General features: G+C 32.8%; 1 protein-coding gene across 1 annotated transcript in view; it reads right to left on the minus strand.

The window, feature by feature from the left end:
* Positions 1–7,619: 7,619 nt before the first annotated feature.
* LOC107439593 (b(0,+)-type amino acid transporter 1) overlaps positions 7,620–15,223 on the minus strand; it is a 67,034-nt gene continuing 59,430 nt past the window's right edge. Inside the window, exons 11-13 of the mRNA XM_071180539.1 lie at positions 13,920–14,069; positions 12,073–12,241; positions 7,620–9,940 (exon numbers count right to left, since the gene is read on the minus strand). Coding sequence (XP_071036640.1) covers positions 9,888–9,940; positions 12,073–12,241; positions 13,920–14,069 — 372 coding nt within the window. The 3' untranslated portion in view covers positions 7,620–9,887. The remainder of the gene's footprint in view (positions 9,941–12,072; positions 12,242–13,919; positions 14,070–15,223) is intronic.

Below are 15,223 nucleotides of genomic sequence, written 5' to 3' on the forward strand. Positions count from 1 at the left end.
CCTCAATTCGGAGCCTGATAAAAAAAAACACACACACCACTTTCACGGCATAATCTACCGAATATCCATTTTTTTAAAGTGCTCCACTGAAGTTGTTTTTTGCCAAACAAAGAAGCTCTCGTCAACTTCTACTATTTTTCTTTTCTTTTGTCAAAGTCAGTCTAGGGAACAAACTTCTCTCGTAAAATTGTTCCAGTCAATCGTAGTATTTTCACCACTTAAGTGATGTGAATTTCTCTGCCCAACAGTAGATGAAATGCAGTGCTGTTGAGAATGGTATTCTGTCCACAAACTTTCCTTTACATAGATTTTTATTTTGTGTCCATTTACTCATATTCTATTGCGAGATAGTACTTATTTTTTTTTTTTGGAAAAATGATCGGCATCTTCCTCACTACCCTGGTAAATAAAAAGTTTTAATTTCTTTGTTCAATGTTTAAATTGGAAAAAATAAATTTCTATATCACGTGGATTGAAGGCTAAGCCATAATGGAACCAAAAGTGAAAGTGTGTATGGTTACTCTTAATTTGGCTGGGTTTTTTTACGTGATTTGGCAGTTTATTGTGGTTGCTGTGGAAATCCAGTTGTACCAAAAAGCTAAAACCAGTCCAAAAAAAAAAACTTGTGCTAAATACGATAACGACTCAAGTTTTTTGTAACAACTGTAAATTGTAAATGACAGCACATATTCAACTGATAGTTATTATTGATTTGAAACATTGATTACTGGCAAAGTAAAACCTTTTTTTGCATTGTAAAATTTGCAAAATCAAAGAATGCTTGCTGCAAAAAAAATTTTGAAATATTGAATGGATTTATTCCCTGTGGCAGCACACCAACATATCTTTTTCGCTGCTTAAGTTTTTTTTTCTCTCTACTATTTCAATCCATAGAGAGAATTATGAAAAACCTTGTGTAATTAATTACAAAGAATTTATTTTGTTTTGAAGAGGTAAATGTATTTAAAACTTTTTTTTTTATCTACAACACTATCCCCTTTTAAGACAGAACACTATTAAGCAAGAATACTTCTGTCTTAGCTTACACAATTATTAATGTTTTGGAATATTTCAATCAGATTTAGTGCAGCCTTATTCGATGTGTGCTATTAATCTTAAAAAAATAGAATGAAAAGTCAACACTTGGAATTGTTGAAACATATAAATGTATTTCCAATCAAATGACATCTTAGTGTGATAATGAATCTCCATCAAAAGACAATGAAAATATTAGCCATTTCTTTATCTGTGATAATGCACGCATTATGTTATAAAATAAATGTTTCTTTTAAAATATTTTTGTTTGTGCTTAATTCGAGACTTCCATTGACATGTTTGTGCGTTAACATCTTGTATTAATACATTATGTATTTATTTAACATGGTGCATAGAATTTTTTAAAAGTGCTTAATTTTCCCGTGAGAATGAGATTTTTCTTTCTTTATCGTATTGATTTTCGCCACGTATTATGCAAAAGCGTGCTTTTCACATTGTTCTATTAAACGTTCTCACAATTAATTCAACCGCAATCCATTTCGGCCTAGCGTCGGTCCATAGCATAAGAAAGCACCAATCATTTTACATATTTGATGAAACACTTGTGAGTCCGCATGTCCGCCTACTGAGCTGAGTTCGGTGAGATTCTACCAACTTCATGTGCAACTCTGCTGCATTTTGCAAGATAGCCTCAATTTCAGGCTTCAATTTCCACTCTCTGAAATCGAATCGAAAAATCTCTTATCTTTTTATGGTGGCTAATATAATCGAGAAAAAAGTTCTTTCTCAGAAACTAGTTGTTTCATCATGATCATGTAAAGTCTTTGAAAATTATTTTGTTAATGGATATAAAACTTTTTTTTATAACCGTCGTTGAACAGCTGACCCAATTTTGGGTTTACAACTACTCAAGTTCAACTCCATAGCCTTGTAATTTTGAACCCAATCCAGAAGACAAGGGAACTCCTGGATTGAGTATTAGGAGAAATTTGCCTTTGTGGAGGACTTTTTGATGGAATTAACCTGCATTTGCGTTACATCGTGGATAAAACCTCCCGCGTTTAGCCTGACAGCAAGGGGACTCTAACCCATGATCCGTCTACCACTGAGGATATTTTACATCAGCACTGTGCTCGGTGCGGAATTCGTATCGTCCATCCATGGGGATGGGATTCAAACCCGGTTCACCTCATTCTCCGAGCCACCACGACTCAAGGGGAAATATTTATCAGCAGCGCCTTTCTGATTGTTGTTTAACAATTATTTTTAACCAAGTGAAAAGTGGGACAAATCTGAGTCATTGCTTTTTACCACCCGTGACAGCTCTATGCTTATGGCTGTTATAACTGTAATGAGTTTCGTTAAAGTTATTTATTAGTTATTGGCCTGAACTTATGTTATGAAGAATTACATTGCACTATAGTGTTTATTTCTCATAAGATACATCAGTCATCAAAAATCGGTGGAAGAAATTGTTATCCTTGAGATATGAATTATCCGTTTTATTTTACCACTTAAGGATAGTAAATATCAGAGTGCAAATCTAAAAGCAACAGAGTTAATATTATCTAGAATAAATGCAAAAACACCCCTAAATCTATGCTAATAAATTAATTTGGTTTAATGTGTCTTTGAGCTATCTTCAAGAAAGTTTAAAATTTTTTAATTCAATTAGAGTCAGGAAATTGATGTTCTTTCAAGCATTGGCTGCCCACCTTTTAGCTTTCCTATGTATGAACTAGTTTTGCTCAGTGTATTTAAATGCCATCTGTGCAAAATATAAAAAAGTCCTGATGTATGACTTTTCCTCGCTTTGAGAAGAAAAAAAAAATCAGAAAATCGTCAATCCTAATAAAATTACTGATTTAAAAAACAAACTTGTCAACAGCATTTAAATGGGATAGAAATTTTTAAAAAAAGCTAATTATTTTAAAGAAAGGAATTAATTCAATCAAATTCTTAGCGATGACTTTAACGAACTAACTGATGTGTGTGTTCTATTTTTCGAAAGGGACATGGAAGAAAAATTAAAAATCTATACTAGCTAGAGTTTATTGTTTAAAAATTTTTTTGTTTAAATCGCAACTTACCTTATTTGTAGAACATAGAAAAAACTTTTAGACATTTCGTTGCATATATGATACTGTGGCTTGAGTGTGTGAGGATATCGACAATGTACCCCTAGATAGAATCGATTTTGCCTATCTTAAATACTAGTGAATTGATGTTTAATAATCATAATAGTATATACACCATAATTTTTATCAGAGAAAGAATTCCATGAACGGATACCACTATTTGCGAAAGACCGAGAGATCTGTATTAAGTTCACGGTTGTGTGTGGTCACTCCTGTGAGTGCAGGATTCTGTTGTGTGAAATTGAGACTGAGAAGCAACAGTGCGAAGAGGACAATGATGCAGTCACAAATAGCAAGTCAATGTGAACCATTCATCGAAGTAGGCGTTACTTTCGATGTAAGCGAGATCATATCACGTCCGGGTCATCATTGTGGGGAAAGGAGTTTTCGACAATGTCAACCTTCATCTGTCTATCGAAGGGCACCCCGAAATAGAATTTGATTACGTTTTTTAAAAGCCCTTAAATGTGCTTTTTTTTTAGTCTGAGTTTGTTAAAAGTGCTTAATTTTCTATCTTTTAAAAAGAGATTGATTTTCTTTGCCGCATCGACTGTCGTTCTGAATTACGAAAAAATGAATGATTTTTACAATTTCCTCTGCAATATTTATCAGAAACTTGTTATTTTATCATGATTATGTAAAGTTTTTGAAATTTTTCTAAAATTTTATGCTTATAAATTAAGAACTTTAAGCGATAGAAATTTTTTTTTTATTACTGCACGGATCCTAATGATTTTTTTTTTTTGGATAGTGATTAAAAATATTTTTTGGATGCTTAAAAAGTGCTTATTTTTTTATTTAAAAAAATCCGGCTTCGCACCCTGGAATAGAGTTAGCATGTTTTATTGACTTGACAATCGTAGTAGTTGTTACGCCACAAGTGCAATGTATTAGTCAAAACACTCCATAATTGAAATCGTATGAAAGAATTAGTAGAATGATTTTAAGAGCACAGTTGAAAATATTTATACAGACTTATGTTATCGATCGGAAAAAAATGTCCGTTTTATCCCTTTCGATAGGAATGCTGCTACGAAAGAGATCGAAAACGATGATGAGTGAGACTAGACCAGGAATGACAACAAATATACAGGGCCGGCTTATGCATGTCGCGGCCCCTAGGCAATGCTCGTCTCGGGCCCCCTCCCCTACCGTCTTCTAACTTCCTAATATATTTTTTCGCTAACACAACACTTTATTCATAATTACGCTGTTTTTTACTACATAGGTATATTATCACATTATTCAATAAAAATATTGAATCAAACGAAAAGAATATAAGTAATTAATATATGCATTTAAAAAAAATCATACAATAAGCTTAAATATTAACTCTTCTAACTTTTTTTGTTACAAAATCGTTCAAGACATCCTGAAAGTTAACCTTTTCCAATACATCATTTTCAATTGCCATTAAGGCCAATGAATTTAAACGGTTTTGAGACATAGTTGAACGAAGACAGTTTTTAATTAATTTCAATTCTCGGTGGCTAGTTCTTCCCCTTTGTGGTTCTGTATGAGAAGCAATTTAAGGAAACGTTCAGCCGAAGTGAAAATTCAACGATTACATTAAAAATGTTGTCTATGACACAATACAACGTATGTATTTAGCGGATCGGGGAATTCTCCAGTCATACGACGAACGAACCAGTACTGCCAACCTTATTTTTAGCTTGACCATAGAATATACATACCTATGGTAGGTACCAGAACAGTAAGTGTGCATTCACAACGTAGAATTTTGCGCGTTTTTCAAGCGTGTTGTGTTAAAAAAGCTGCACTTGCTGTATAGTCATCTGATTAGTCGGCGTTAAAATTACCGCGATAAAATTGCTTGCGATTATATTACTGCGTTATATATGAACTAACTACCATAATATTAATATCTAATTTGGAATGCGTTCAGAAATGTACCAAAATAGCGTCGATGTAATGTACACAGCAAGACAATCGTCATTGAAATTGCGAATTAAATTTTTACTGTTTAAGAAACATTGTCAATTTTTTTATCTGTAGCACAGGGCCCCTAGGCAGTTGCCTACAGTGCCTAATGGATGAAACGGCCCTGCAAATATACCTTAAGTGCAACAGGTAAAGCCTTCTTATTTGGGTAAGTTTGACTATTTTTTCTTTCATTGTGTAGGATTGCTATAGTTGTTTTCTGAATTATCTCTTTATGACTATAGTTTAAACATAACAGTAGATGATTTTGTGTGTACTGAGAGCAATACTTTTTCATTTGCTTATTAGTTAGTGTACTGTATTATTATATTTTATTTAGAAAATACCCTTTAATTTGGCAAAATGTGTCATATTTGGGCATCAAATAACAGCTTTTATGCCGAATGAAATTAATGATAGTGTTAAATTAATGAAGGCTTTATTAGCTGTTGATCCTTCAAGTGAACAAAACAATATGTTCTTAGCCTGGTAGCAGAAACCCTTCGGAACCGCAGCGGGTGTTTTTTTTTAAAGTTGTAAAAACAAGTTTTTGTTATGTACTCTGGTACAATTTTATTCACACAAGGTGAAAACATACTTAAAATTTTAAAAAAGGAAGGGAGAAAAAAGTTCTACGTTTTTTTTACCTAAATTTTAAAACGCTACTCCTCTGCTAGTTTCGAATATGAAATAATCTAATTTGGTATTCTGATTTTATCTTATATTAAAATAATCTGATTTGATACTTAAGTTTAACCATGGATTTATTTCAATATTTTAAAAAATATTGTATGAGTTTCAAACAAAATTTTAAAAAGTGTGAATTTTTGTGCTGATTTTTTTTTACTATCCAATGTTCACAAGTGCAAATTTCGCCATAAGAGTTTCAACCCTAAATAAGGAAACCCTAAAACATATTATTTTCGGAACTCTTTGGTTCCCAGTACCACACCGAAGTCAAGCATCACTGGTGGTCAGTGTGCAGGTTGACGATCACTTTGATCATCCTTCGTCGGGACCGAGATTGCGCGGTATCGGTCCTCGTTAAACTGTTCAACCGTAAACTGCTCGACTTCGCGAATAGGTCGTCGGACTACCAAAGCAGGAGAGCCATCCCCTCCGCAGAGGATAAAAATTGTGATGGCACGTCTTCGGATCATGCTCAGGGATGTTTCTTAGACCGTCGCCAATAGCCCCAAAGGGCAGACATAACCAACAACGACATTCGGAACTCATTTTGTTCTTAAAAGATATTGTCCACCATCGAACCCTAACATATTTTTCAGTCTGTCGCTTAAAAAAATCACTCATGTTATTAAACAGTTTCATAAATCTTTTCTATCAGTCCTCTTTCAAAAGTCATCATACTTTAGTGTGAAATATAAGTCTCACAAGGTCTTAATTTTGCTCTTTACAAAATAATTTGAAAGGGCATTCACATTTAATAGAATTTAAACGTAACTTTATAAATTTAATATTTTATTTAGAACATTTTTTTCTCTCCATCAGGTTTTCCCTGTGCATAACAGAATGCTCAAAAAACGTTTTCAGTTCTCATCTTGGGGAAGAAAAAAAAAACCTTTGCATCCCCCTACCTCTCTTTTACGTTAAATATTTTTACTTTTAATCCTTGCAACATTTAAGATTGTACTTATTGAAAAAAAAAGTAATTGTTATAACTTGAAAACAATTTTTGCTTCATTTTAGAGGGGTTTTATGATTAAATAACGGACTGGAGTTATTTTAACCTCCCCCCCCCAGCTCAAGAAACGACAAATTAAGTTAAAACTTGCCTTTTTTGACAATTGAATTCTGGGGCATGGAGTCTAGGCAATGCCAACAAAATTGACTATTTTAACCAAATTTGATTAAGCTTAAAAAAAATAACCTTGATAAGTCCTTGAAAATGTCTTATTTAAATATAGATTGGGAACCCTATTTCTGCCTAAACACATTAATTTTGTTCATACCGACAGACCATATTGCCAAAAACGTTTAAGTAATAAAAACATGTTTTTTGTTGTTTTTTTCTCTGTATAGTATTTTGGAAAACCATTTTTAAGGGTGAAGAAAAAAATGAAACATGTTCAAATAACAAATTTATTAAACAGTGTAAAAATATTTTGCGTTCATTATAGTACATAAAACACGCTTCCTTAACAATAGCAGCATAAAAGAAATAACTACTGTACACATTTTTTCAGTCCAGTTCAATAGTTCTTTTATTGCATACATTAATAATAATATGCAGCGATGCTTACAAATAATTTCAAAATAAAATGAGATTCAAGATTTTAAAAATAAAAATACAACTTTTTATACTGCTGAAAACAAATGAAGGAAGGAAATTTTTTTTTTTTTTTTTTTTTTTTTTAAGGAAAAGAAAAGTAGCACCTATATGTAAAAAAAGGTATCAGATGATAGCTCTTCGCGGATACCTCTACCATGCAGTGGCCTATTGCGTCATAAGGCAGTTGGTACTGGGAGAAATGTAGTGTCCTCTCTGTGAAAACAGTGGTCTGGTCAAGGCCACGAAAGGGATAGGTCCGCAGTCTGTATAACTGCAACAGGAATACCTCCATTTCACGGATAACAGTCGCCCGGATGTAATGCAGGTGGCTTGTGCCAGATGCCTTGTAGTAATCTATAACCTGTATGGCGATTCGAGACGTGTTCTCATCTGGAAGAACTCTGGAGTCTATGTCGGCCCTCTAAGATATCATTATATTGAAAATATACCCTCTATCATTATATTGAAAAGGACCACCATGGTCGAGGTGGTCAAATGGTTTGGGCAGGCATCATGGCAGACGGGGCACACCGACCTTCAATAGAGGTACACTGACAGGTTAGTGCCACAGCGACGAGATCCTCGCACCTTATGTGAGACACACGGCCTATAGACCTAATTTCATCTTTATGGACGATAACTACCATCCACACAGGGCTCAATTGTTGGACGAATACCTCCAATATGAAGATATTGAACGATTGTCTCCTGTCCTTCATCCCGTCAAACATGCACGGGAAGTGCTTAATTGCAGCTCTAACAACTGCCACAGGGATTGATAAGGACTGTATGAAACTTCAATGCTAGAGCTGTTAGAGGCGACATGCGTTTCTCTGACTGATAAGTGTCGGGCAGCTTTCTGTGCTGCACAAGTGACCAGTTTTCTAATTTAGGATGCATGTTTTATCCATTTCTGTATTCTGATATATTGGTCTCATATCAGATATTTTTGTCTGGTTTTGTTTTATTGCAAAAAAAAAATGTCCCTTCAATTGTTTTCACCAGTATATATTAATAACTTCTTATTCAAACTTCTAGAAATCAGATCTTAAATGATGATCACTGTCACAAATTACGCAATATTGCGTGTTTAGTTTTTACATAGAGCTTACATTTCATTAAAAACGTTTTAAGATCACACATAGTTATTAAAAACCTATACGCAATGGTACCCCTTCATCTGTAGGCAAAAACAGATACGATTAAAACCCGACACAGGTTATATCATGATAAAAAGAGATAAAAAATTAATATTAATTATTTCCAAATGTTATACAAAGAATCAGTAAGGTTATTCTCAAATAGTTTTGACTTCCAAAAATCCACTACTGAAGTTATGTATGATATGAAGTTAAAAAGAAATATCCTATCTTCTGTTCAGCAATGTTTGGGGATAGATGAACTGTGGAGATATTGGTTGTTGATGTAGTCTTGATTCTCTTTGAGCCGATGGTTGAAGTCTTGTCTGGTTTGTTTGTTCAGAACTCTACCACTCAACAATACCGAAACATTGTTGGACTTCTGATCATAGGTTTGATATATCTTCTTCACTTCATATCATCCATTATGTAGTTAGCCTCGATGGGAGAGCTACTACATCATCGAAAACCTTAATGCTGCACCCTATTTGTCTAATACGTGGAAATCATTAATATTTTAATTTCTTGGCTCTTTTAACTGTATATTTTATCTCTTTTAAGGCAATGAAAAATTTCTACCCTAAAAATAAAATTTTAAGTTGCGAGAGTTCGTAAAAAAAAACACTCTCTCTTTAATCACTCATTCTGTTAAAATGAACTTGGTTACTTTGCATTCATATAAAAAATATTTATTTTAATATAAAAAGTATTCGTATAAAAAGTATCAAAGCAACAAATGTTTGAAAATTATATCAGTTCCAATTTAAGTGGTAATATGTTAAATATTTCATGTAAATATGTTTCATCTTTCAAACCTGAATAAGATACTTTCTTTGACGCAGATGATTCGTCAAAAGGTTCATTGAGCAAAATTATTTTAACTAATTCTTTGTACCTTACATAATAAATAACCACCCTTATTAGACGCTTGACAAAATCTAAATATAAGACCATTCATATTTTGTTTGACTGTACCATTAAAATTATTTCTTTCTTGAAAGATCAAGAATCTTCAGTAGAACACCATTTCATGACATAAGCAATTTAAGGAAGAAGAAAAAATATCTGTATTCAGGTACACCCAGAGTAGGTCATGAAAGTGTTAAATGTTAAAAAAAAAAATTTGAATATAAAAATGCAAATAGATTATGGTCAGATAACACTATTATCCTGCCACAATTTGTTTCATTTCGATCATCGGAAGACTTTACCATTTAAATTTTAAAACATTATTGCAAGTGAAACAGAATTTGCCCATGAAAAGTTTCTTCCATGGTTTAGCGTTATCTTACGTGTTCCAAAAGAAGCAATAATCTGTTATGTCCAAGTCATAAATATTGCATAATGAGTTTTTTAAGGGCACCGTTTCACACTTATCTTCATTCAGTTTTGAGGGGCACAATTCACAGCTAGCTGCACAAAATGTGTGAAATTTTCTGAAAAGAAAAGAAGAAACTCTGTAAGTATAATAATCTAACCAATTATCAGGAATAACATATGATCCAATAAAATTAATCTTCGTAATGAAATTCAAACTTTTCTGCATTCGATAATGCTACACACTCTGGAAATTTTTTTATTGTGGTTAGCAATGTTAAAAACGGACTATCCAGAATAACTTTTGATCTTATGGTCGGATTTTCACTTTTTAGGACTCATTCCTAATGTTTCGAGGGGGTGACCTCAATATGCTAATTAATTAGTGCAGACGATATTTCGAGATAAGAAATCAGACACAAAAACGTACTTTCTCTGAATAAACACATCTTTTTTTCAACGGATTCGGATTTCTGACTTCCAAAATAAAGGGGGTGGCCGTAATCTGGGAAATAGGGTACTAATAGTTCGGTCAGGAGAGTGATCTAAAGTTAAGACCCCTTAACGTTAATTTTATTTTTTGCGTATTTCGCGACATCTCGAGAACTTGATAAATATTTATTATCAGGGGTCTGTCCAGACATTTTGTGAAAGGTCCGTTTTTGTAAAATTGTGAAAAAATTGCTCGTAATTTGTGAATATAAAATAAACGTCACATTCTTTCAACCAGGGCTTTTGTGAAAACAGGGTCCTGTTATTGCAAAAAAACTTTTCAAGAAGTTTTTAAATTGTAAAGACATACGAGATTACGCTCAACACTGTAAAATTATAATTTAAAAAAAAATTAAATTTTAAAAGATAAAACAGCAATTGCTACTACAAAATTGGAGATGCAACATACAAATATTTGGTATAAAGCCTACACTATTGAACGCAGAATATTCATTTCGGACGAATAAAGGAAGAAACGTCTGCCGAAGACAAAACTTTGTTCGTTTGCATTTGTCTTTCTTCCCCCCCCCACTCCCCTGGGAAGGGTTTATTCGATTAACAAAACAATAATGAAGATAAACAAATTTGTGAAGGGTTCGTTAACGGACCTAGATTTCTTCTAAACAGACCCCTGATTATTATTCTATTAAATAATAGTCGAAAAAAATTTGAATTGTAAGGTACGCAATTTTTTTCATCATTCTAAAGTATGTAATTTTACATGTCAAAGTACAAAATGTGTGCGAAATCGGTTGAATAATTCCTGAGAAATCGAATTTTAAACAAACAACTTCTTTGAAATTCGATTTCTCAGAAACTATTCGATCAGTTTCGCACAAATTTTGTACTTTGCCATGCAACATTACATACTATAAAATTATATAAAAAAAAATTTATATCCTTACAATTCAAAACTTCTTCCATAATTAAATTAAACAATGAAAAATATCAGGTGCATGTCTTAAATTATGACCAAACACTACTTGACATTAGTTAAACCTCGTAACCATAGTCACCGCCACTACTCCAGACGAATGGCTAGGGGAGTTCTTTACATAGACCTATATAGTTAACTTTTAAGCTCGGTTGTTTGTTTGGTAAAGGCTTTAATCAATCTTTTTTTGAAAAAAGGGTTTTTATTGATGCTCACCGGAGGACTTTGCCAATTATTCAGTAAAGGCTATCGTCCTGTCAGATGCCATGTTTGCCTGTTTCCCCCCCTCTTTCTAGGTATATGCTGAGCATCAGGAAAAATGGTTTACTTCATGATTGAAACTGTGATTATCAACCTACTGAAATGGATTTAACCTAGTCTTGAAAATGGAACGGACGATCCAAAAGAATTTTTATAACTTTAGCGGTTATTACATTTATTTCTTCTATAGCTCTGTTGAGAAATAAATAAATGTGTATAGTTTTGTCTTATTTCAGCCATGCTATTGTTGTTATTTGTTTGGAATTATCATCTCTACTAAAATTCCTTTCATAGTTGCAAGTCATAACCTACAACACACAACCTTCCCGTCATTATACCCTTTTTTCAATGAGGTGGTACCAGAAAAAAGGTGATTTGTAAACAGACCCACTAAATAATTGATTTCTCTACTAAAGGTAAAATTTTCTCAAATGCAGATTTTTCGGCATATTAAAAATGAATCCCATTAATTTATCTTTAGTTATAATTTGCTTATAACCCTACCACTCAATTACTTTTCAAGAAATAGAAATGAATCATGCAAATTTCAAATGATCTACTTACTCATCATTTTGAGTCTGATGTCAAAGTGAACGAAAGGAATATAGAAGAGGAAGCCAGAGCAGAGGAAGAGCAGCGCATAGAAATACTCTAATCTTGGATCTTCAATAATAGGGGCCAACACCAAATACGCTGCCACTACGGCCATCACAAGAGGTATGATTGTAGGCACCTAAAAAGCAATCATTGTCATTACTCAAATAGAATATTCATTAGATCCTTGTGCATAAATTTTAAACACTACACTTACCTATGTGGCAATTGAAAATTAAATATGATAAAAATATTATGTTAATATTAATTATTATTAATAATAATTATATTAACATAATATGGTAATAAAAATATTATGTTTGCCATTTTACCATTGCATTGTTTTTAAAACTTAATACAAAACCGGGCAATGATTCCTGTTTCCTGCTCTGGAGTAAATATCTGCAGTTCGTAGGTTCAGTTGAATCATGGGTTATAATCCCCTTGCCATCGGGTTAACCCTGGGAGATTTTTGTGGTTTTACTCTCCGTGTAACGCAAATGCAGGTTAGTTCCACCCAAAACGTCCTCCACAAAGACTAATTTGTTCCATTAGGCTGGGATAGTCTGGTCGGATGTCCAAGAGTTCGTGGATTCGATCCCCGCCGGCCGAAGACTCCCCGTGTAGTAAATGGAGACTGATGCACGTTAAAGTCGCAAAGTCCTCCATGATTTCATAACAAATCAATCCTCCTGGGGGTACTGATCCAGGAGTTTCCTTGTCTTCTGGATTGATTTAAAATTACAAGGCAACGGAATTGAACTTTAGGCTTCGTAAACTCAAAAATTGGGTCGGCTGTTCAACGACGGATATAAATTTGTTCCATTACTTGATCCTAAAGTTCCCTTGTCTTCTGAGTTGGGTTCAAAATTACAAGGCTAAGGATTTGAGCTATGGTATTTGTAAAGCCAAAAAGGGGTCGGTAGTTCAACGTTGGTAATAAGATGAAACAAAAAAAAAAATTGTGTGAAATATGCTAAAAATTATTTCAGCCAATTATCCTAGCTGATTTTAACTAAGAGGAATGATGCACGAAACTTATCAATTGAAAGTAAATCGAAATAAAAACAAATAAATCCATAGAACTCTCTTAAGAGACATCTCGTATGCACCAGCTTTTCCCAAAAAGTATTCTGCAAAACTCTTTATTCGCATGTCACTTTACCATTCATAAAATTTTAAATTATAAATTTTTAATAGGTCGTGGGCCATAAATCATTTAAGGAATTTAATATAGCGACATAAATAATGTGTTATCTTTAGCTAGAGTCAAATGGATTTATAAATTGAATGATAGATGTATCACAGTTTAATAACAATAAGTTTAGGCGTTAAAACAAATAGGAAGTAGTAACTCTCAGAAAGAATTTTAACCACTAGTGCCCCATGTACTTGTCTTTTTTTAGGGTTTTCCAACCATAATGGTTTGTAGAAGGGTAACACGGGTGGTTGTTCATAAGATTTAAAACAGGCAGTTCTTAAACGGTCTAAAATAATATATAACTTTAAGAGCATTATTGATAAAACGATCAAAAATTTTCATTTTATGTTATTTATAGAATGTTATTTTCCCAATAAAAAGAAAACTAAAAAGTTAACAAATAAAATAAATAAATTTAATAATTTCCAAATGTAAAAAAATACTTTTCTGAAGACATTGCACGTACGTGGATCCAAAAATTATAATTTATTACAAAAAAAAATACTTCAACTTTGACTCAAAGATTAATGACAGCACCAATAATATTTAAAACTGAAAATATAATAATAACTTTTTGTTTTATTTCTAAACACGGGGGAAAAAATGTAAAACTCACTCTGTAGGGACGAGGTAAATCCTTTTCAGTAAATCTCAGAACTATGACAGTAAACATTGTACCACCGTAGAACATCCAGGCGACAAAACTGAAGAAATCGATTAAGCTTCCAATGTTTCCTGCGCTTATCATTAGGAAGACGACCATACCCTGAAAGAATTATAAATATTTCACATAAAAACAGTGTCATCTACAATGCTACAAAGTAATATGGTGATAATTCAGTTTCTATGACAGAACTGGCTGAAATTCTTGAAAATAATATCCAAAATATTTTAAAAGGTAATGAAATTATGTATTTCCCATTTCGTAGAAACCTCCGCATGACGAAATAATCTTTGTTCTCGGCTGTAAAAGTTCAAGATAGAACTTTTAAAATCTTCTTCTGAAATGTGTCATTGTATATTTATTACGAAGTAAAATAAAATAGAAATTAAAAAATACTATATTTTAGGTACCTTAAACTCAAGACGAAACTATCATTTAGGACTTTCTTTGCTTTTCAAGGCTTTTTTGCTGTGAAAATTCATCTGAGCTATAAGAACGGACAAATAAACTTGAACGTTTAAAATATTATTAAACTTTTGAAAAAAATTACCAGCTTGGTGAAAATTTCCCATTTAGATGACAAATATATTTTAAAAAAACTCACCAATTCAAAATTATTCTCACACTTAATGAGCCTAAAGAATGACGCATCGTAGTAATTATTCACTTTTTAATTAAAAATAAAAAACTTCATTCAATTTTGCGTAACTGAGGCTTTACTTCGTAATGAGGATTTGCACCATTTTCAGAATTGACAAACAGGGCACTGGCTGAAAATAGGTAAAACTTAGCTTTACAGTCTTGAACAGAACAACTATCACAAGTTACAAAAAGTTTCGAAATATATCAAAACCATGCAATCAAAAAGTAGTGAATTTGATGACTGTTTAAAATAAAATAATAATAATCGTTAAACGGATTGACTGCTATGTTGTATTGCATTTATTTTCAGATAGTAAACAACTTTATCATTTCATATTTAGTAGACTATGAAAACTTTTAGTGAAAACTGGAAATTTTTATTTCAAACAAAAATTATTAGAAAGCAAAATTAAAGGCATTTTGAAAAAAAAAAAACATTGTTAACTTTGATGGCAGCCTCCCGGCTGCCATCAAAGTTAACAATGTTACCAACCTAGTTGGCAGGGCGCTGGACTCTCGTTGGCGAGAACGGGAGTTCAAAACCAGCCGACCCGTGTAGTGAATGATAACTGGTGCATTTTAAATCTGTCGGGTCAAAAAGTCCTCCATGTTTC

The sequence above is a fragment of the Parasteatoda tepidariorum genome, chromosome 4 (genome assembly GCF_043381705.1).
Source record: "Parasteatoda tepidariorum isolate YZ-2023 chromosome 4, CAS_Ptep_4.0, whole genome shotgun sequence".
Lineage (NCBI taxonomy): Eukaryota > Metazoa > Arthropoda > Arachnida > Araneae > Theridiidae > Parasteatoda > Parasteatoda tepidariorum.